This window comes from Cornus florida, unplaced genomic scaffold, assembly GCF_030987335.1.
Source record: "Cornus florida cultivar Cherokee Brave unplaced genomic scaffold, ASM3098733v1 CherokeeBrave_3.0.0_Hap2_Chr05, whole genome shotgun sequence".
In the NCBI taxonomy this organism is placed as follows: domain Eukaryota; kingdom Viridiplantae; phylum Streptophyta; class Magnoliopsida; order Cornales; family Cornaceae; genus Cornus; species Cornus florida.
In genome coordinates this window covers 67825319-67847994 of record NW_026775575.1, presented here as the reverse complement: position 1 = coordinate 67847994, position 22676 = coordinate 67825319, and the positions used below count along the sequence as shown (strand labels likewise).

The 22676-nt window shown below is 34.8% G+C and overlaps 3 protein-coding genes across 3 annotated transcripts; 2 read left to right on the top strand and 1 right to left on the bottom strand.

The window, feature by feature from the left end:
* The first annotated feature begins 4245 nt into the window (after window positions 1–4245).
* On the top strand, window positions 4246–8966 carry LOC132306725 (alcohol dehydrogenase 1-like). The gene is made up of 10 exons (XM_059804250.1): window positions 4246–4403; window positions 4644–4780; window positions 6423–6469; window positions 7038–7363; window positions 7484–7566; window positions 7645–7720; window positions 7843–7904; window positions 8023–8118; window positions 8455–8616; window positions 8725–8966. Exons 1-10 carry the CDS (start codon window positions 4367–4369, stop codon window positions 8839–8841), a joined length of 1143 nt encoding a protein of 380 aa, XP_059660233.1. The 5' UTR covers window positions 4246–4366; the 3' UTR covers window positions 8842–8966.
* Window positions 8967–9064: 98 nt separating this feature from the next.
* On the top strand, window positions 9065–15855 carry LOC132306724 (LRR receptor-like serine/threonine-protein kinase RGI2). Its single transcript, XM_059804249.1, has 3 exons — window positions 9065–9164; window positions 9582–14794; window positions 15162–15855. Exons 2-3 carry the CDS (start codon window positions 11866–11868, stop codon window positions 15653–15655), a joined length of 3423 nt encoding a protein of 1140 aa, XP_059660232.1. The 5' UTR covers window positions 9065–9164; window positions 9582–11865; the 3' UTR covers window positions 15656–15855.
* Window positions 15856–17216: 1361 nt separating this feature from the next.
* On the bottom strand, window positions 17217–19079 carry LOC132310198 (uncharacterized protein At4g13230-like). The gene is made up of 3 exons (XM_059808407.1): window positions 18947–19079; window positions 17904–18029; window positions 17217–17776 (listed from the first exon to the last, which is right to left on the bottom strand). The coding sequence occupies exons 1-3, from the start codon at window positions 19049–19051 to the stop codon at window positions 17561–17563; spliced, it is 447 nt and encodes a 148-aa protein (XP_059664390.1). The 5' UTR covers window positions 19052–19079; the 3' UTR covers window positions 17217–17560.
* Window positions 19080–22676: the final 3597 nt, after the last annotated feature.

The following is a 22676-nucleotide window of genomic DNA, read 5'->3' as shown; positions in this document are numbered from 1 at the left end:
ATTTGGAGGAATTTGGAGAGAAAGAGAGCTAATGACAAAAATATCCTTCATTTGGAATCTCTACTAACCCCATAAAAAAGGGTAAGATGATAATTTTATTATTGTCATTTCACCTTTTTTTTTTTTTTTTTTTTTTTTTTTGTCATCCAAACAACAATATTGTTAATTCCCTTCTTTTCTCTCTTATCTATCCAAACATAAATATAAATTATAACTATAAGCTCATTTCATTTCATTTATAATAATTTCTTTTGTTTTCTCTTCTGTATATCTAAACAAAGCCTTAAAATTACTTTATTATCGTATGTATCTTGTGCAACTCATTATCATTATGCCAAGCAACGACAAGTATGTGAAATTCTCAATGCACTTCTTATATTCAAATTGCATAGTTCAAAACAATAACAGATGTATTTCTTGTATTTCAATTGTGCCAAGAAATAAGAACCCGCATATTTCATGCAATATTTTACGAACGGAAAAATCAAATTAGTGAATTTAGTCTTTTAGTCTATTTGTAACATTCCATATTGTCTAGAGTGAAAGGTTTGATGATAGTTATATATATGTGAATATCTCTTAATTGTGTAAATATTTAAAAATCATGCAAACAGAGAGTGTGCAAACCGACTCAACAAAATAAGTAAATATCCCTTAATTGTGTAAATACGTATAAACCATGCGAGCAGAGAGTGTGCAAACCGACTTGACAAAATGCTATTAGAGTCTATCCCGGCCTCTATATAATTAAATACTACTATGCTTTTAAAGAGTCCTTGAGACTTCCATATAGAAATCATAATTTGTAAAGACGTCCCACAAATAATTTCAAAAAAGAACAAGAAACATGTCTTATAATTAAAAGAGTACAAGAGGGTAAAAAAGGTAGGAGATTCTATGAGCCAGAACCAATTGGCCAAACCACAAAATGTTATATGATGGGATTTACTTGAACAAACTCACGCCAGTCTAAAAAGAACTTTTATGTTGATAATGTGTCACTCAGTCAACTGTACGAGCTTCCAATGACTACATATGTTGTATCTGTTTGTTTGTATAGGGATGGCATATAGTTTAATCATTCAAGCTTTTTTACCCAGAGTAAATTTTTATTTTTTTATTTTTTTATCACTACATTAGAGTAATTCAACCCTGAGTTTGTTTCGAATTCAATTAAATCTCATGAATGAATAAATAAAAGGGCAAATTACATTAAACCACTCTTCTTGGTAGTCTTTTACAGTAAACTTCCCAAAACTCCTCCGAGAGGGTTACTTTTTCACTAATTGCCAAAAATACACTCACCGCAATTAGTTGAAGGGGTTTTTTTGGCAATAAAAAACTAAAATTGGAGTTTTAGGCAATTCACCCTAAATAAAATCAGAAGGATAAAAAATTAAAAAAAAAAAAAATTGTTTGAATAAAAGGTAAAAACCGAAAATCATTTGTTCAATTATTTGAGGGGTTAACAAACTCATTTTTCTCCTATTTATTTAATTTAAATACTATTTTTTTTAGTGGAACACAATTAATTTTAAGTTTTCATTATTCTCCCAAACATTTTTTTTCATTCCAATTCTTTCAATATTCAAACAGTCAGTCTTTTCAAATTCAATCAAATTTAGCAGCAAAAAAAAAAAACAATCCAAAGACAATGAAACATAAAGCCCTAAACTATGTTAAGCATGGTGGGAACATATTAATCATTATCTTGGTTTCATATGTGTACGGTTTGGTAAGGAAACATTGGAATCCAACATGTTCTAATATTGTCAAAATCACATAATGAATTTATCAGTAAGCCTCCTTTGCATTCTTGTCAAAAGCAATTTATTCTTTGCAATCAATGCAATATTTTTTAAAAACATATTTCATTGTTTTGTAACAAAATGTTCTAATGTTGTGTGACCCTGGACTTGGAAACCACTGAATAAGAAATGCACTAAGGTCTAGTCTGTGAGAGATATCTGAATTTTGGGCCTACCTAAGCCCAATAACAGAAGCTGCATTTTCTCATGTGTTATTGGCCCAATCATACAAGGCTTAGGCGCGAAATGAGGCTTATCTCATATGTTTTATTTTTTATATATATTTTTTTTACCATGGAAAAATAAAATAAAAAATAAGCAAAAGAAACTTTTCATTACCAAAGCTTTGTTTTGTTTTGTTTTTGAAAAATTCCACCTCATCAATGTTTTAGAATTAAATACTTTATGAAAAATGATTTGAAAAATTCACCTCACTAATTTATGGGAGTGAAGACGCACGCCACTGAATCAATATTGTTTATCATTGTTTTTGAGTTTACATAGAATACTTGATTAATTTGAGTAATATTATAATTGAGATCTTAATTCTATGCACTGTTAGGACCAAAAAGACAATAAGACTAATCATGAGTAGCTAAGAACTAAAACTGATTTAGAAGAAAGAATTAATTAATAAGTTGGGATTTGAATGATCCAAAAGAAGTGGGATCAAAGTGGCTAATTAAATTTGTAGTTTATAGCATTTTTTTTTCACTATCTAAACTGATTCTTTCAATCCCATCTCTCAAAAGTATATATCTAGGTCGAGTGATGCCATGCTTACCTATCATGTTTTTTGGAATCTGAAGCCTCAGCTAGTAGTAACTGGAAGAAGATTCTGAGTCTAAGATACCCTACTAGGCGTTTCTTGAGACACTTTATATAAGTAATTAATGGCTTTAAAACGAGTTTATGGTTTGATTATTGGTTGCTTCAGGCTCCAATCATTCATCAAATTGACCCATACCCTTCTTCAATTACCCCATTTCTCTAGTAAATCCACGTGTTAGAGAGATTGTAGAATTACTGTTTAAGATTTCTTTAAGAATATATAGACAGACAGATCGGTCTTGAGAGACCCAATATTTTAAAAGGCTCTGATATAAATTTATACAAACCGACCCTGTAAGCATAGCTAAGACTGCACAAAAGATCAGTGGAAGTTGAAAATTACTCGCGGGAAGAAACTTTCAATTATAAAAGTTCAATTTTTGAAAAAAAAACAACATAATCAATGTTTAGAATTAAATTATTTATTTAAGGAATGAATGGGGACCAATTTTCCAACATGATTTGTTTTTTTTTTTTTCTCAAAATTTGATGTCAGAGACAGGGAAAGGGGGAGGGTCTTCTCTACAATTTCTTTTGTTTTCTGGACAACAAAAGAGAGGAAGCATCTTGCCTACCTTTTACTTTTTTATTCCTCACACACACACACATATATATATATATATATTTGGATTAAATGCTCCACACTTCCTAAAGCTTGGGTTCTTTTACTTTTTTATTCCTCACACACACACACACACACACACATATATATATATATTTGGATTAAATGCTCCACACTTTCTAAAGCTTGGGTTTATTGTTGTTAGATTAAAACTACAGCCAAAATTGCTATCACACCCTTTATGAGGTTTGGTTTAATTTGCTCTGTCACTCAAAATGTCTAAATTATCCCTAACTTTTTATTTAACTCCCAAACTTATAATATGTAAGGTAAAATGTGAAATGATAATATTATCGGTCCCCAAAACCAAGCTAATTATTATAATGAAAGGTAATTTAGACATTTTCTTTTTTTATTAATTTAAAGAAGAGTGTCAGAAAAAAATTAATCAAACCAGATAAGAGGAGTGTGATATCAATTTTAGCTCAAATTTAAACCTAAGTCAAATTTTTTTTTTTTTTTTTTTCAAGCTTTGACTAATATAGGAACTATGAAACTCTTCATTAATAAGTCTCTCATTTTTCTCCTATTTTTAATAAAATATAAAAATTGAGAGTGTCTAACCCTCATTTTCCATCCAAATCCTTTTATTTTTATTTTTATTTTAAATTTATATATATATAGATGATTGGACCCGCGAAATTGCATGATAAGATGACAATATGCTTTTCTCCTCCAATTGGCTACTTCTTAATCCTAAAGTCTAAACTACCCTCTCTTTCTATCTAGGTGCCATCAACAGGTGGGTTCATTCTACGATCACATATTAATTACTCATTCCTATGAGACCCTATTGATATTAATAGGGACCCATTGACTACAGTAGTTGGTGGATCATGCACATCTTGAATCGTTCTGTTTGTGATAAAGAAAGGTAAATCGGACTCTACCTAAGTCCCAAATACTCCTAGAGAAAGACACCAACTACTCAACTTAACGCGTCCACATCTGATCATGAAATGGACCCTCACAGGTCCAGCAATCAATTGCCCAATATAACCTACACACATATATTCACATAGATGTAGGTGATATACAGAGGTTTAAGGTTGGACATTTTTAATAGACATTGTTAATCTCAGAAAGCTCCTTCTTCCACAGACCCATGTCGAGTACTGCTGGTCTTGTGATTCCCTGCAAAGGTATAATAAATCACATCAATTCATCTTCTCTTCTTTTCTTCTTTTCCCTTTTTCTCCTTTGTTTATTTATTTGGGCTTCAAATTTTTTTTTTTTTTTTCCTTCTTGAATTGGGTAAAGGATGAATTGATTTATATATATAAATATATAATATAGTTTTTCTTAGATTGGGTTTAAATTAAATGTTTGTTAACTTGCAATTCCTGATTATGTGGGAAATTTGGAATCTGTGTGTATTCCAGCGGCTGTTTCATGGGAAGCAGGGAAGCCACTGGTGATGGAGAATGTGGAGGTGGCTCCACCACAGGCCATGGAAGTGAGGGTCAAGATTAAATATACCTCACTTTGTCGCACTGATCTCTACTTTTGGGAAGCAAAGGTCAGTCAGTACACCATAACTTCCACAGTATCTGTCTAGGTCTCTCATGGATCATTTCTTCCTCAATTTACCATTGTACCAAAATAGTTATTACTATTTCTTCTAGTTTGATTCTCAATTATATATATTATTATTACACTTACCTCTAGGGACCTTTCCCGTCAGTGTTAACTTTGCTCCAAATGTGTTAAATTCGAACTTTAGACACGATGCTTCACGAGCCAAGTTCCAACCTTTGGGGTTAATGACTATCATACCTATTGGCTATTGCACTTTATTAGTTCAACATACGTATAAAATAACATTTTCAAGCTTTTTAAGGAAATTATCGAATTTTAAGTAAATTTTGAGCATCACATCAGTAGAGAAGTGTGTCAGATATTATGACAAGGTACTTAGACCTGAACCAGAGGCGAGACGAGGCGAGATCAGTGTTTAATTTTTAAAATTAGAGGGGAGGTTCCTGTTATTTAGGCAATCTATAGGGAAGGTAAGTGTAGTTATTCCTTTTACTATTCAGAAGTTAAAATAAAATAAATTGTTTTCCAAGAAGTTTTCTTATTTTCGGCCTAAACATGACCTTATCGGGGAATTTAAATTAGTTAACATTACCACAATTCATCATCTTCGTTTAGAGCTATCCCAATTGGGCTTCATAATTGTTCTACATGTTTTGCAGTTTGTTGTGGATTCAAGTCTGGTATTAGAAACTCAATTTTAGAAACTCAAGCTACCATTATATTATAGAACCATTTGGTTAATTCATTGTTGATATATAATAATTAAACTTGAAGGAATTGGCTTTTGATTTTTTTCCCCGTTCTTTTTCTTTTTCCAAATAGAGAGGCTACAACGGGTGATTATTATCCATGTAAAACTTATCTGTTTGAATGGATGAAATATATGCATCAGATTAATAACGACTTTTAAGATGTCAAACATGGTGACATCCGTTTAAAGTGACAATTATGGTATGAACTATATGCAGTTTCTTTTTATTTCTATTTATTTATTTCAAGTTGAACCTATCCATACTGTTGTATTTGGATGAAAAGAATGGAGATTTGGTGGAGGTAAACTCTCTCATTTTCTTCAAAAGTAAAATTCTTTCATTCTCTACATCAAAATATATTAATCCAATAGATAAACTCACCTATACTTCGGCTGGCTCCTTACTGGACGATCGTCCACATCTCAAGGTATGGTGGGAAGATATTTGTAGTAGGCCTAGTTACTAGGAGATTATCAGCAGCAATCACTTTTCAGTCTTCGCTATGAATCATCATCATACTACTACTTGTACTACTGCCAAGGTTTCTATGTCTCTCTCTCTGTACTAGAATAACGTGACAATTATGCAGGGATAGTTGTCGTTGTGTTCTAAAGATTTAGCTGTTCTAAATTTGGTGAAACCTGATTAAGTTTATGCTAGCCTATTTCTTAATAGATGTTGTGATTCAGATTCAAAGTTCATATTATGTACGGATGATAAATTGTTCCAGATTAAGTATATGCATCTTACCTTCAAGCCATGAACAAACATTTATAGAAAGAAAATTTCTCAACTAAAAGAAAATTTCAGTTCTATGCATAAAGTCCCTTGCCATATTTTGAAGCCTAATTTATGGAGTTTGAGTTACAGGGCCAGACGCCATTGTTTCCTCGCATATTTGGTCATGAAGCATCCGGGTATGTTTTTGAGAATACACATTATTTTGCATGTTTCTTTAGAAATTGTAATTGTTCCATTTGAGATGTTGTGTTCTCCAAGTAAGCCTTAATTGAAGAATCAGGTTCTTGATAAGAATGCATTACTCATTTCATATTCCATGTATGCGGGGTTATATTTTAAGATGGGAATTGAAATAATTGGAATTGAAAATTATATTTTAAAACAACGCTAAAACACCAACATTCAAATAGTCTTGCAGATGATGTGCAGCTATTAATCATCATTGTAAGTATGATTTTGGATGCTACTTAGAATTAATATCATTCATTTAATTGTCCACTTAATTGAAGATGATCCTATATAAGTAAAAAAATATACACACAGAAAATTTCTCAAATAAAAGAACAATGGCAATTACAAGAATCCCCTTCTGACCATTATTAACTTTCAGTTCTATGCGTAAAGTTCCCTTCCTGATTCTTTTTCTCAATTGGTTCTTCGGGATGAATCTCTGCTGTTGGTATTTAAATTAGACATGTTTTCATAAAATTTTCCACATCCTCACTGCTAAATCTTTCCTTTCAGTGTTGTAGAGAGTGTTGGGGAAGGTGTATCAGACCTCCAGATTGGGGATCATGTGCTTCCAGTATTCACTGGGGAATGTGGAGAATGTGGCCACTGCAAGTCTGAGGATAGCAATATGTGTGACTTGCTGAGAATAAACACAGACAGAGGAGTCATGCTTAGTGATGGAAAATCTAGGTTTTCCATAAACGGGAAACCTATCAATCACTTTCTTGGCACATCCACCTTTAGTGAATACACAGTTGTTCATTCCGGCTGCCTTGCAAAGATCAATCCACTGGCACCGCTGGATAAAGTATGCATACTCAGCTGTGGCATTTCAACAGGTTTTGAATTCTTCTTCGTCTTCTTCTCCACTTTTTGGTTGCCCTTATGTATTTAGGAAATAGAGTAAATTGTCTTTCCAAATTATGTATATTGATATATGTATATATATTTCAAACCAGGATTGGGTGCAACCTTGAATGTGGCAAAACCTAAAAAGGGTTCCTCAGTTGCTATCTTTGGATTGGGTGCTGTTGGCCTAGCTGTAAGTTGGGCGAAATCTGTTTTTCAATCTAATGTGGCATCATTTTGGCTTTATTACCTACCTGTCATATATTTTTAGGCTGCTGAAGGTGCAAGAATTGCTGGGGCATCGAGGATCATCGGGATTGATAGGAATCCCGCAAGATTTGAAGAAGGTATCCCTTGTCATAGTTTGTTAAGTTCTCATTTTCCTTGGTGACAAGTGATTAATGGAGGAAAATGGTGAATTTTTTACTTATTTTTAATTATTATTATTTCTTCTATATTTTGGTGTTAGCCAAGAAATTTGGAGTGACTGAGTTTGTGAATCTTAAGGACCATGTCAGACCAGTTCAAGAGGTGGAAGTTCTTTTCTCTATTTTAAAAATTCCATTTCAGATGGAAGCCATATATATGTGCATCATTGTTCGTGATGGCGCGTTTCACCTTTCTAACGGTTAACCCCCACACTCCACAGGTTATTGCCGAGATGACAAATGGTGGAGTTGACAGGAGCGTGGAATGTACTGGCAACATTGATGCCATGATTTCTGCTTTCGAATGTGTTCACGATGTATGCTCTTTTGCTAGCTCTTCATGCAGGGGTTTATTTAGTTGCTAGTACTGAGAATGCAGCAACTTGGGGTTTGTGACAGTAGGTCAAGTTGGCTCAACATAGATCATTAAGCTTTATTTTCTTATCGTTTTTTTATTTTTTATAGTTTCCACAAAGAACTTTTAAGTAACCGTCCCAGCCTCAAACTTACCGAGCAAATCATACTTGGATTACAAATTCTCAAGTTGTTTCTCAAGTGGCATCGATATATCATACTAAACTGAGCTGACTGACCTGCATAATTCGAATATCAGCTTATCTCACTTATTATGGTGGACCATTTATACAATGCAGGGATGGGGCGTGGCCGTGCTTGTTGGAGTGCCCAACAAAGACGCAGTCTTCAAGACCAAGCCAATTAATGTGCTTAATGAAAGGACGCTTAAAGGAACCTTTTTTGGTAACTATAAACCTCGGACTGACCTTCCCTCTGTCGTTGAAATGTACATGAGCAAGGTAATATTACTTTTTGACTTTCCTCTCTTACAAATTCCAATTCTTTCACTCGCCTTCAATGCTTGCATTTGAAATTGTACACAAAGTTACCTTTGTATTGCCCTGCAGAAACTGGAAGTAGAGAAGTTCATAACCCATCGTCTCCCATTCTCCGAAATCAATAAGGCCTTCGAGTACATGATGAAAGGGGAGGGCCTGCGGTGTATAATCAGCATGGAAGACTAGTGTTTTGGATGGAGAAACTGAAAAACAATATCGTTATATGTATCCTTTTATCTTTCCAGATGTATTCTAAGTCTTGTTATGATGTATATGACATAATATGGTTTCTATAGTACCTTCTTTGACTATATGAAGGGTGAATTAGCTAAAAAGACTGCATTTTTCTATGAGTAAGAAGAAAAAGAAGTGGGGGCAGAATGTGAAACATATCATTAGAGGTATAAAAGCACACTAGATGTTTGGTTGCATCTTCAGTCTGCCTCACATTGTGTCATCTAGGAGTGCAATTCAGGTGGATTGGAGGCTCAACTCGGGCTTAATCCAAGGTATAAATCTTCAATCCAACCCAACCGTCAACCCGAGCCCCATTCATTCTTAAGTTTTTTAAGCCTGGGTTGAATTCGGACTGAAATTTTGAGTTGAATTCGTGCTTCCAGCTCTGTTTGCTATTTCGGATTGAGGTTGTTAGATTGATGTAACTTATGCTATGTTTGGTGGCATCGAATCGGCGCCTTGGACTTGAAATTAGAGAAAATTTAATATAATTTTAAACCAAGCTAATTTCAATCTCCAATCCAAGACACTGATTTGCTGCTCCCAGACATAACATTAATATTTTTGAAGGATATGAAACCAACACAAGTACGGGCCATTAATATTATACTGTATATGATATGTTACAAATATATCTGGTTCATTGTTCGGTTTTGTAAGATGGGTTCGTTTGGTTTTATAATTCGCAGTGGACTCAGTTTGGGCTTGAGTTATTCGGAATGGGCTCGGTTCACACTAACCCGACTACCTGAGTCTAGCCTGAAAAGAAATCAGGTTAGTTACTTTTTAACCCAAGCCCGAACTGAATTGCAATTTATATAGCCCAGGCCTGAAATGTTTTAGACTGGTCTCGAGTCGGCCTGGGTTTGGCCCGCCCAATTGCTCCCTTAGTCATCAAAGACTCTAAAGGTCCGTATCTCTGTTCAGCAAGGATTTGAAGCATTCCCTTTGCACTGGGATTAACATTGTCAATGAAATCATTTGTTGTGACGATGATTTTCATTGTAGTCTATGAAAAATAAAATTTGTCTATTTCAAATATATGTATCCTACTTGACAATGGTTAGAGAGTTTGAAGTTAGTGGAGTTAGGCAGAAGGGGATTCGAATCTAAAATTAGTAGTAGGGACATTTTAGACCTGACCCTTTACCACTCGAACAACACCGGCACACCTCAGTCATTTGCCATTATCTGCCTTCAAATATATAACATATGTTCTCAAAAGCCTACACAGTTGCTCTTTTTTACTCAGACTTGGATATATAAATTAATGAAATAATTTTTGCATCAACTATTTGCACTGAATTGCTACACCTATTATTTTTAATTAGTCATTTATATAATAAATAAAGAAGTGGGTTTTCCACTTACTTGTATTTAACATAAATAACCAATACCAATAAAAAAAGTATTCAATTAGACAATTCACTATAAGTATTTGGTGTGAATATCACTGCTCATAAATTAAAGACAAAAACAATTACTATGAGACTTGCTATTGTTTTTTCAAATTTCCAGCAAAAATTTAATTACTTTTTTTTTTCTTTCCCTTTTTGAGTTCAAGTTCAGCCTGAACAATTGTTTAATTTGATAGAGATCGAGTGCAATTTAATGACAATAATTGGTCCCATTGTGAAAAAGGGGGTGGCAAATTTTGGTTTTATCAACAGAGATTGATCCTTTTAGGGTTTTGACAAAACAAAACGTGTATAGATTCCATATTGGGGGAGGTTTCCAAGGTCATGCCCTAGAACTCTGGTCCTTGGCACCTACATTTAATTTCATTTTCTTTTCACCTTTGTTTGTGCCTTTGGTCAGCAGTCCTAGTAATTATTATAGTTACCTATATGAAATATAACCTATATGAAATATACTAATATGTACTAGTAACATTTTGTCCATTAAACAATAGTAACTTTAAATCAAATAATTCATAAGAAAAGGGTTTGGTATGGGTCAGCAAAAAGAATTCACACGCCACATGGTTTTGGCCCTAAAATCAGGAAATGACGTTTAACTGTCGGTAATCTAATTAGTTCCCTCTAAACCATGTGCTAGGTTTGCTTATATTAGATGCTTACACAAAACCCTAGCGCACACACAAACACACACTGTTTTGGCTGTGGGCTAGATAGAGCCTACTACAAGCAATTTGTGACCAGCTTAGACATGAGCACTGGTCAGTCTTTATTGCACCATGTTACTAATCTTAATTGGACAGACAATGCCTTAATCCAAAATTTAGAAACTAACTGAATTATTTATAATTATCTCAGACGAGTTAAGGGTTCGATTTGTTTTCATTTACTTAGTAAATGAGTCTAGCTCAAATAGTAAACTCGGTTTAATAAATGAGTCGATCCTATAATAATCTTGATTCACGTGGTAAAATTTAGGTTGTGAACAACTAGATTAAGATTCAAGAACATGATTTACTTGTTAGGCTTGCTAGAACAACTTAATTATTTTACCTGTAAGAGAGTAAAAAGCTTTCATTTTCCAAAGAATTTTTGGCATCAAACTTGAAATTGTTTAATTCCAGAGGAGGGTTTTCTATCAAATTTAACTGTCATTCAAAGGTGTGGCCCAATTTTCAAAAGCAAAAACCATTCATATCACTGACTATGGCAATGAAAACAATGCAAAACCACATGGTGTGTATCTGGTTTCTAGTGTGAGCAATCCAACAATGGAGTATTCAAAATTATAATGAAAGAAAACAGAGAGCGCAGTGAGAGAACCCCGAGGTGAAGATGGTGGAGGTGTTGTGAGTGATTCCATATTTTAAATCAAATTTCCTCTTTCTGTGTGTCCTCTTTTCTTGCTTCACTACAAAGCAAGTAGAATACCATTAGTTTAATTTCACTAGAAGCAGTAACAGAGAAGAGTGCAAGAAAAGAACCAAGAGATAGACACACACACATACACACACAGAATGCAAAACCAAGGAGAGTGGCTTGGAATTTGAGGCCAATGCAAATGCCGATGCCGAGGCAATCCTTCAACACCCAAAGCCACCACTATCTCCACCACCACTCTCTCATTTTCCTAGTCATTACAGTCCTTGTTGTATCACTTTCTACTTCTGCAGCAAACAATGAAGTCATTACACTGCTTTCATGGCTTCAAACCTCTCCTTCACCACCCCCTGCAGCTTTCTCAAACTGGAACCCTTCAGACCCCACTCCTTGTGACTGGTCATTCATCACTTGTTCTCCCAAAAACTTTGTTACCCAAATTGATATACAGTTCACTCACTTAGCTCTTCCTTTCCCTTCCAACCTCTCCTCGTTTCCTTTTCTCCAAACACTCATTATTTCCGGAGCTAATCTCACAGGAACAATCCCTCCTGACATTGGAGGCTGTGATTCTCTTAGAGTCCTTGATGTCAGTTCAAACAGTCTTGTGGGTACTATTCCAACAAGCATTGGTAAGCTCTTGAACCTCCAGGACTTGATATTGAACTCCAATCAGCTCACTGGGAAGATCCCAATAGAGCTCGGCAATTGTGTTGACCTCAAGAATCTCCTACTGTTTGATAATCAGCTTAGTGGGGATCTTCCAGTTGAATTAGGAAGATGTTCGAATTTGGAAGCTATACGAGCCGGTGGGAACAAAGAAATTTCTGGGAAGATCCCAGATGAGCTAGGAAACTGCTTGAACCTGAAGGTGTTAGGTCTGGCAGATACTAAAATTTCTGGTTCTTTACCGGCTTCATTGGGTAAACTAGGCAAGCTTCAAACATTGTCAGTCTATACAACAATGCTTTCAGGCGAAATACCGCCAGATTTGGGCAACTGTTCAGACCTCATGGACTTGTATTTGTACGAAAATAGCCTCTCAGGTCCGCTTCCACCGGAGTTAGGCAAGCTTCAGAAGCTAGAGAAGATGTTGCTTTGGCAGAACAATCTTGTTGGGCCTATTCCAGAAGAAGTTGGGAACTGCAGAAGCCTAAAGATTATTGATCTTTCTCTGAATTTCTTATCAGGTTCCATACCTCAGTCACTTGGGAACCTCTCAATGCTGGTAGAGTTGATGATTAGTAACAATAATATCTCTGGCTCGATCCCATCTGTTCTTTCCAATGCTTCAAGCCTATTACAGTTGCAGCTTGATACTAATCACATATCAGGTTTGATTCCTCCAGAGCTTGGGCTGTTGACTGAGTTAATAGTTTTCTTTGCCTGGCAGAACAAACTCGAGGGAAGCATTCCTTCATCTTTGGCAGGCTGCAGAAGCCTCGAAGCTCTAGATTTGTCGCACAATTTGCTCTCCGGCGGTCTGCCTCCTAGCCTGTTTCAGCTTCAAAATCTGACAAAGCTTCTCCTGATTTCCAATGACATCTCAGGTTTGATCCCACCGGAGATTGGTAACTGCAGTTCTCTCATTCGGCTCAGGCTGGTTGATAATAGAATCAGTGGAGAGATTCCTAAAGAAATTGGGCGTCTCAATAGCCTCAGTTTTCTTGATATCTCTGAGAATCGCTTAACTGGATCAGTACCAGATGAGATTGGCAATTGCACAAATTTACAGATGCTGAACCTAAGCAACAACACCCTTGGAGGCACTTTGCCTAGTTCTCTGTCATCTCTCAATAGGCTTCAGGTGTTGGATGTGTCCATTAACAGGTTTGTGGGTCAGATTCCAGGAGGTTTTGGTCATCTTAATGCTCTTGATAGGCTCATTCTAAGCAGAAACACTCTCTCAGGATCAATTCCTTCGTCGCTTGGCCTCTGCTCAAGTCTTCAGTTGCTTGATCTTAGTAGCAATGCTCTCTCTGGCGCAATTCCAGTGGAACTGTTTAAAATTGAAGGCCTTGATATTTGTTTGAATTTGAGTTGGAATGCACTAACAGGTGTAATCCCACCCCAAATTTCTGCTCTTAACAAGTTGTCCACCCTAGACCTCTCTCACAACAAGCTTGAAGGTGATTTGATGGTTCTTTCCAGACTCGAGAACCTAGTGTCCCTGAACATCTCATACAACAATTTCACTGGCTATCTTCCTGACAACCAGCTGTTCCGACAGCTCTCAGCAACAGAGTTAGAGGGAAACCAAGGCTTGTGTTCTTCGGGTCTTGATTCGTGTATCTTGAGTAATGCTGCAGCAACTGGAATGTCAGAAGACAGTGATTTTAGGCAGTCAAGCCGGCTTAAGCTTGCCATTGCCTTACTCACCATTGTGGCTGTGGCATTGACAGTTCTTGGAATAGTGGCAGTTTTTCGCGTGAAAAGAATGAGTGGTGGTGATAATGATTCTGAAATGGGTGGAGGGGACTCATTTCCTTGGCAATTCACTCCATTCCAAAAGCTGAATTTCTCGGTTGAGCAAGTGCTGAGATGCCTAGTGGAAGCTAATGTGATCGGCAAGGGATGTTCAGGGATAGTTTATCGTGCAGAACTTGAAAATGGGGAAGTCATTGCAGTGAAGAAGCTGTGGCCTACAACAGTGGCTGCTGGATACAACTGTCCTAATGACCAATTTGGAGTTAATGGAGGGGTTCGCGATTCTTTCTCAACAGAGGTAAAAACCCTTGGCTCAATCCGTCACAAGAACATTGTTCGGTTCTTGGGATGCTGTTGGAACCAAAACACCAGATTGCTTATGTACGATTACATGCCTAACGGAAGCTTAGGCAGTCTTCTTCATGAAAGAAGTGGTAGCTGCTTGGAATGGGATTTGAGGTATCGGATTGTGTTAGGATCAGCTCAAGGTTTGGCCTATTTACACCATGATTGTGTTCCTCCCATTGTTCATAGAGACATAAAGGCCAACAACATCCTCATTGGTCTTGAATTTGAGCCCTACATTGCTGATTTTGGGCTTGCCAAGCTTGTTGATGATAAAGACTATGCAAGATCTTCTAACACAGTTGCTGGTTCCTATGGTTACATTGCTCCAGGTTAGTTCAACTTCCTTAAAAGTTATACACCTTATTAGTGTTCTTAGATGAAATTTCAAAATTCTCAAATTAGTCCTACAGTTTTCACAGTAGTTCAAAAAAGTCCAACGTATATCCATCTGTTTTAGCACATATTAAACAGACAATACTTGATCCTAATTTGTCACAATGGTAACAATCATGTCAACAATTTCAAAATTTTCAAACTAGTACTAAAGTTTTCCTTGTAATTCAAAAGAGTCCAACCATTTTAGCACATATTAAACAAACAATTCTTGAGTTACTAGTCCTAGAAGGCTTGGCTGATCCTAATGTGTCACAATGGTAACACTCATTCCAACAATATCATCTTGCTTGTTCAATATAGAATATGGATACATGATGAAGATCACAGAGAAGAGCGATGTTTACAGCTATGGTGTAGTTGTTTTGGAAGTGTTAACGGGGAAGCAACCCATTGATCCAACCATACCAGAAGGGCTACACATTGTGGACTGGGTAAGGCAGAGGAGAGGTGGGATTGAGGTGTTAGACTCGAGCTTATGTTCCCGTCCTGAGTCTGAAATCGGGGAGATGATGCAGACCTTGGGAGTGGCTTTGCTTTGTGTCAACCCTTCACCCGAGGACAGGCCTACCATGAAGGATGTGGCTGCAATGCTGATGGAAATAAGGCAAGACAGAGAGGAGGGTGTGAAAGCTGACATGCTCCTCAAAGGACAAGATAATAAGCATTCTGGTGGAGGAGGTTCATCAACAACAATGCAGAGCTTGTACTCTCACAGCAATAATACAAGTTTTTCTGCATCATCACTCCTATACTCTTCTTCATCTAATGCAAGACTTGCTTTTAATATAGATTGAGATTTGCTTTCTTGTTAGACCTAGTTCATTAGTTGTGTGTGTCTAAAATAGACATTTATGTTTCCTCAACCCCCTTTCTAGTTCTTTAACTTTGGTTTTTGCTGTAAAACAAAAAAAGAAATTCGAATATTGTAATTTGAAGATGAACAGATCAAACAAGCTATTCCTATGGCAGATGCAATTGAAATGGTTTATTTTATCATAGCAATGTTTAATTTTATTGGCAAGAAACTCTTGCACCCATTTGTCGCTACGCAGACTTGAATTCTTACCATTCATCCCAGACTCTCAAAATACAAAATTTTGAATCCCACTTACAACTTTATGTCTACTCAGTTATCTTGTGGTGTTACAACTTTTAGGTTTGTTATGATCGTGAATCTTCTTTCATAATTACAGGACTTCTTTTTACTACAGTTTTCTAAGCAATCTTGGTGCTCTGTATTCAACTATCTTTAGTGATGTAATAATATCAGAATCCCACATTTTCATATGTTTATATGGTTCTGCAACAATCATTAGACTTCTAAAAGAACGCAATGAATGGGGTCTGATAGAAAAGACTAGGGAAAAAAAGGAGGAATTTTCAAGCAAAAAATAGAAAATAATAGAAAATACCAGCTTTTAGGCTCAAAAATAACAATATAAAAAAGAAAGAAAGAAAAGGATAATTATTTTAAGCCAAACAAATAAGCTCACTTGGAGAGCCCAATGAATTGCATCCATCCGCAACAAATCAAATCCTCTATCAATAATATTTTCGTTTCAAATGGATGGTTGAGAGTTCGAACTCTGTAAGCATGATTATAAGACCAAAATTATATAAGATCATATCATCTGATACAATTTTAAATTAAAAATAGTATTATTTGTAAACATATAACAATAATCTCATCCAATTGTTCCCATAATATAAAATGAACAATAATCTCATCCAATTGTTCCCATGGTATTAAATGAACACCGTTTTTTTAATGGTTATGCAAAAAATGGTAATCTGGTAGAGTGAAGCACAAAGAATAACATTGAAAGAAAACAAGAAGAAAGATGTTAAGGCTTTGTTCTATATTCAACAAGGCTTGGATGATACTATTTTTCTAGAATAATGGGAGCTAAAACATTCAAAGAAGTATAGGAGTTGTTTCGGAATGAGTACGAATGATGGAGTCATGTAATTGCTTTAAAGTTATAGACTATCGGTTGTGAATTTGAAACCCTAATGATGAAAAATTATGTGACAATTCATGCTTATCTGATTAGAGTTACCTCTATTGTAAATCAGGCAAAGTCTCTTGGTAAAAATTTAAATGAACAAAAAATTGTTGGAAAAGTTTTGGAAAGAATAACTTCTAAATTCAATTGCGTTGTAACGGTAATTGAGGAGGGTTCACTAAAAATGCATGAGGAGAGATTGAAAATACGAGCTTTTAGGCCCACCACGGATCAGGTATGCCATTTGTGTAGTTGGTCCAAAGAGGCCCATTATTTTACAGTTGCTGTTTGGGCGGTTTGGCCCATGGGAATCAACTATGTATTTTTTCGTATTGGTTTTACCCAGAAACAAAACCTTTGTCGATGAGATAGTGAAATACCAAAATAAACCCTATTGAATTTAATCTAAAGATATAGTGAAATACCAAATTAAATAAGTTGAGGGGTTCGAACCCTCTAAGCATGACTATAAGAACAAAACATAAATGGATCATATCATCTGGCACAATTTTAAATTAAAAAGCAACAATTAGCCCAACTTTGGGTTCCTCAAATCACAAGAAAATGATTGAAGAAAACTGAAAAAAAAAAAAAAAAACCAAAAACAAAAAAACAAAAACAAAAACATTGAACTAATAAATTTTAGCACACATATATATATATATATATATATATATAGGACAACACTCGATATTAATTTTTGGTGTTCATTGAGCGCTTAACAGTCTCAGCATTTTCTTTAACGGCCTCCTTTGCTCCCTCAGCATTTCCCGCCACATTCTCTTTGATCTTCTGTGTGGCATCCTTCATCGAACCCCATGCATCTTGAGCCGTCTGCTTCGCTTTATTTGCTAGATCCTGTGCAGATTCAGACGCCTTTCCGGCCACATCGTTCGATTTTTGGCTCACCTTAAAACACACACATATATAAGGTCAATTTTTAAAAAGTGATACATTATATATAAATTGTACAGTGAATTATAAGAAAGAATTGGCAGATCAAATTCGATAGTAATAGATGGAGTAGATTTCTGACATCTTGTGCACTAGAGGCAGCCTTGTTTTTCATGTCTTGGCCAACCCTTATTGCTTCATTGGCGCCTTGCTTTGCTGCCCCAGAAGCATTGTCACATGCAGCTGTGGCCTCATGCCTTGAACTTGCCTATATATTAATGCACAAACAGTGAGAATACTAGTCTAAAATGTACACACACACACACACACACACACAGCTCTCGCTCCCTTCCTCATGCATCATCCTTCTTGCATAGTGTTGAAGTTAGAAATTTAGATAGTAATAAGAAAAAGGAGGAATTTTGAACTAAAATGATATATATGGAAATTATTAGATATTTGATTGATCATATAAAGGGACGGATCCAAGAAGTTGTGGAAGGGGGGCAAAAGTGAATTTAATGTAATTTTAGGAGGGACAAAGTGAAAATTTTATAGGTATATAATTGAAAATAAGAAAACTTAGTGAATATATAACAGTAAAAAAAAAATATTTCAGTGTGAGTAATTGCCCCCACTGCCTTCAATATGCCTTCGTCCCTAATCATATATCTATGTTTTCATTGCATTTACCATCATCAGTTTGGTTAGACCCAAACTAGTAACGTTAGCTTGAAAATTTTGCAAGAAAATTATAGGAAATTATCATTTTGTGGTTTGAATAGCATGAAACTTATCATAAAAGATAGGGCAATATTAGATAGTTATAGAAAGTGATTTTCCCTCAAAATTTTTAAAAAAATTTTCCTTTCTTTTCTTTTCATATTTTCTTGCCATTTCAAACTAACATATTAAAAGAAATAATAATTATAAAACTTAAAAAAAATAAAATAAAATAAAATAAAATTACTGCAAAGCAAGGAAACTAAACAAAGTGAAGTACAAACTTGTACAAATAGATAAAATTAAGCTTAAAAGAAATGTAAATGTAAATGTAGATATTTGAATTTAAAGAACCTTTGACAAAGTATATCAAACTGTCACAAAATACATTGCAATTCACTATAGGCAATACAAATTTAAATAGATATATAGAAATAAAGATATATGATGATTGAACTTGACCTGGAAAGGCCGGGGAGCAACACTAACAAAGACCCTGGAGCTCCATGGGCTACGTACTACTATCGCTCTTGCGTGTGGAATTTTGGAAAGAGCCATGCTTGCCATTTTTCTGTGCTTGTTAATTTGTGACGTGTGTGTATGTGTTTTTTAATTAATTGTCTTGACTATTCAGGTGATATATATAAGAAGGGAAGGAGTGCAACTGAATTGGGACATCGTGTCCTTCATTTTAGGTGTTAGTGTAGAGTATGCCGATTTTCTCTCTTTTCTATGGCAATAAACTAACTACTTTTTTGTGATCAAGATGACCCAGTATTTGAGGGTCGGTTTTCTGTTTGTTTCCCGAGAATCAAGTTTCATCTTCATGATCAGTTCACTACCTTATGGTATGAGCATCCTGAGTCACATAAAACAACAAAATTAAATTACAAATAGTGAATGAGAGAGACACCTTGATGAGTTGAATACCACAAGTTATGTGCATCCTAAGTTACATAAAACGAGAGCGCACTTGAAGCGTGAGAGCGACACCCTAGTGAGTTGATCATCATAAACTATGTACATCCTAAGTCACATAAAGCGGGAGCACGCTTGGAGTGTGAAAGCGACACCCTACTGAGTTGACTATCATAAGTTATATGCATCTTAAGTCACATAAAATCAGTAACATGAAAATAACAAAATTAAGTCACAAATAGTAAAAACACGAAAGAAAGTGTACAGAACGTGAGAATAAAAATATACCCAGAGCGTGAGAGCAATACCGTTAAAAAGTTTGCGTGTCTCAGTGTGAATCATGCCATTGGCTGCTGTTTTCACACATTAAGAATTGTCGTCATTGAGAATTGTGACTTACAATAGTTAGAAAAGTTTAGCATGAACAATCCCATAAGCCATAACAATAGAATAGTATCAAGGAAAAGTGATTCCACTCAAATCAGATGTTTTTCCTTCTTTGCTAAGGCCATAGAATTAGCTTGTTGGGTAAGTGATTCAATCTTTCGACATTCCAAGGACTGGCTGCTGTTTTCGTACATTCTTGCAATAAAGATAGCGGCAGCTCTGTTAGCGGGATAGCACTGAGTCTAACTTCAGTTCTCAATAACGATATTTAAATTGGGTCCTGATAGATAACGCGCACACATTTCATTTTTATAAAATTTTCAACCTTACACATGAATCAAAAATTTGAACAAAAACTGCAGTTTCTAGACTGATTTATTGTTTCTCATTCTTACATTTTGTATCTATAGAAGTTTGCACTTGCAATTTGCAAGTAACAACAACACACTCCACCAAAATGAAGTGAGTCAAAAATTCAGTTTTCTGACCTTGTCATGAGTCAAAAGCCAAAGCCAATGAGTTAATAATAAAAAATCCAAGCCAAAATAATTTAAAATTTTGCCTTAATTAGATTTGTATATATCTCAAAAAATGAAAAAAGAAGAAAAAGAAAAGAAAAAGAAAAGAAATTAAATGAAACCAAAAAGCATCTCCATTAATTTACGATAATTTTAATATTATTCTTTTAAGGGTTACGATTCTTACAACTCAAAGCCATTTGAATGGATAAAGAAATTATAAATTAGACCAGAGCTGTAGTCTTAAGGCACGATGTAATTAAGCATTACTAAGGGTTACAACAGCAAGAAAAAGGCGACCCCCTAAATCCCAAACACACTCCTCCCTTAGGAAACCCTTTCTGGATGCATTGGTTATTGCAGTTTCCTGGATTTTGTGGACAATCCCCTATGCACACTGGCTCCACTATCCCTTCTCTAGCAGCTAGCCCTGCAATTTAATCAACATACATTATGTGAAAATATATATATATATATATGAAAAATACTAACCTTCACAATAAATTAATCCCAATAGAATATCCGCCCATATTTTCCATCAGAATTTCCATCAAGATTATGTAATGTAATGTACAATAAACATGTTTCTTAGGTTATGTTTTGCTTGGATTATCGAGAATGATTTTTTTTTTTTTTTTTTTTTTTTTTCAATATTAATACAATTTTGAATATTACAGCGGTGATTATTCTTTAATTGTTTAGGATACAAGTAACTTGGTGAAAAAACATGTTTGGTTAGGAAACTTAAGAATTTCCGGATTTTCATTAACAAAGATGCATCCGATCCAAAACGAATCAACCTAATGTTGTGACTGGGAGTGTATCAAATTAGTAATTTGGATTTGGAATCCAATAAAAATTTAGTTAAAAAAAATCCAACTAAGACTAATTACAATTCAAATTTAACCAATTCATTATTTAAACAATTACAAAATAATGAGTTTCATTTCATGAAACAAACAAGTATTTTAAAGCAAAAGTATTTTATCACTAAAGTTTTGTTTGATTGAAGGGATGAAAAAATGGATAGAAGAGATATGAAAGGGATCAGGGATGGATGAAGAATCCCTAGGGAAGGAAAGATGTCTTCCTATTTTTGTTTGGTTGAATGTATAGTAGAAATGAAGGAGTAAAACTTTCTTTTTTTTAGTTAGACGTAAGGGAAAAAGAGTTTTTATATATATTTTTATCAATATGCCCTCATTGTATAAAATAATATAAGGTAGTTATCCATTTGAAATATTTTGAAAAAAATAGAATTAAAAATTTGTATATGTGTAGCTAGTTATTTATTTTCTCTCCTTTATATATTTCCTAAAACTGAACAGATAGAAAAACACAAAGAAAGAAGGAATGCTTCATCCCTCCTTGCTTCCTCCCTCTCCTACATTCCTTTTATCCATTCCTCCTCAATTCTTCTCTACCACTAAACATAACATAAAAGTGAGTTAATCTAAGTTAAAATAATTCAAAACAAGCATAGTGTTAACAATATATATTTATTATAAGTTGAAATAAGAATTGACCTGAATTCAGAAGCAAAAAAGTGCACAGAATTGCCACTAAGAATCCAACGCTTTGGGACCTACTGTTTTTCGCCATTCTTGTGTCGAAAATTTGCTCTGTTGTATCTGACCATTTGCTAAACCCTAATTTATAGATTTAATTTAATAAGTTGGTGGTAAACTTATTTTACCTTTTTTTTTTATAACCTCCAATTATGAAAAGCCACATCAAGATAACACAGCTCACGAGGAGCAGAAATTAGGGACATAATTACCTTTTGTTTCTTTGTAGAAAAATAAAACATTTATTATGAGTTTATATATATATATATATACCTTTTGTTTCTTTGTAGAAAAATAAAACATTTATTATGATTATAGAAATACCCATTTATTGCGCTAAAATCTTTATTGTATGATCGGATTGTGGGTTATGATCGGATCGACAATTCACTGCAATTAAGTTACGAGTGTAATCTTTTTGTTATGTAGGAAAATGATACGTCCAATCAAAATATTTGGCCGATTGGTTAGGCAGAGTTTACGTGAGTAGCCACGTTGACAATTTAGTTGGCACTCTCCACCCCCTCTCTCCTATATCTCTTTAACCTAATCTTAAAGTGAAACAAGAGGCCATTTTTCCATAAATGAAAAAAAAATAAAAAATAAAATAAAGAAAAAAAGAAAAGAAAAAGATATTGCATGGGATATCAGTGCACGAATCACGTGTAGAGTGATTGTTTTCTTATTTTGAGATTACTTTGCACGTGATTCGTGCACTGATATCCCTTGCAATATCTTTTTTTTTTTTTTTTTTTTTTTAAAGAAACTTATATTGACTAATAGAAGAGTGATTATATTTAT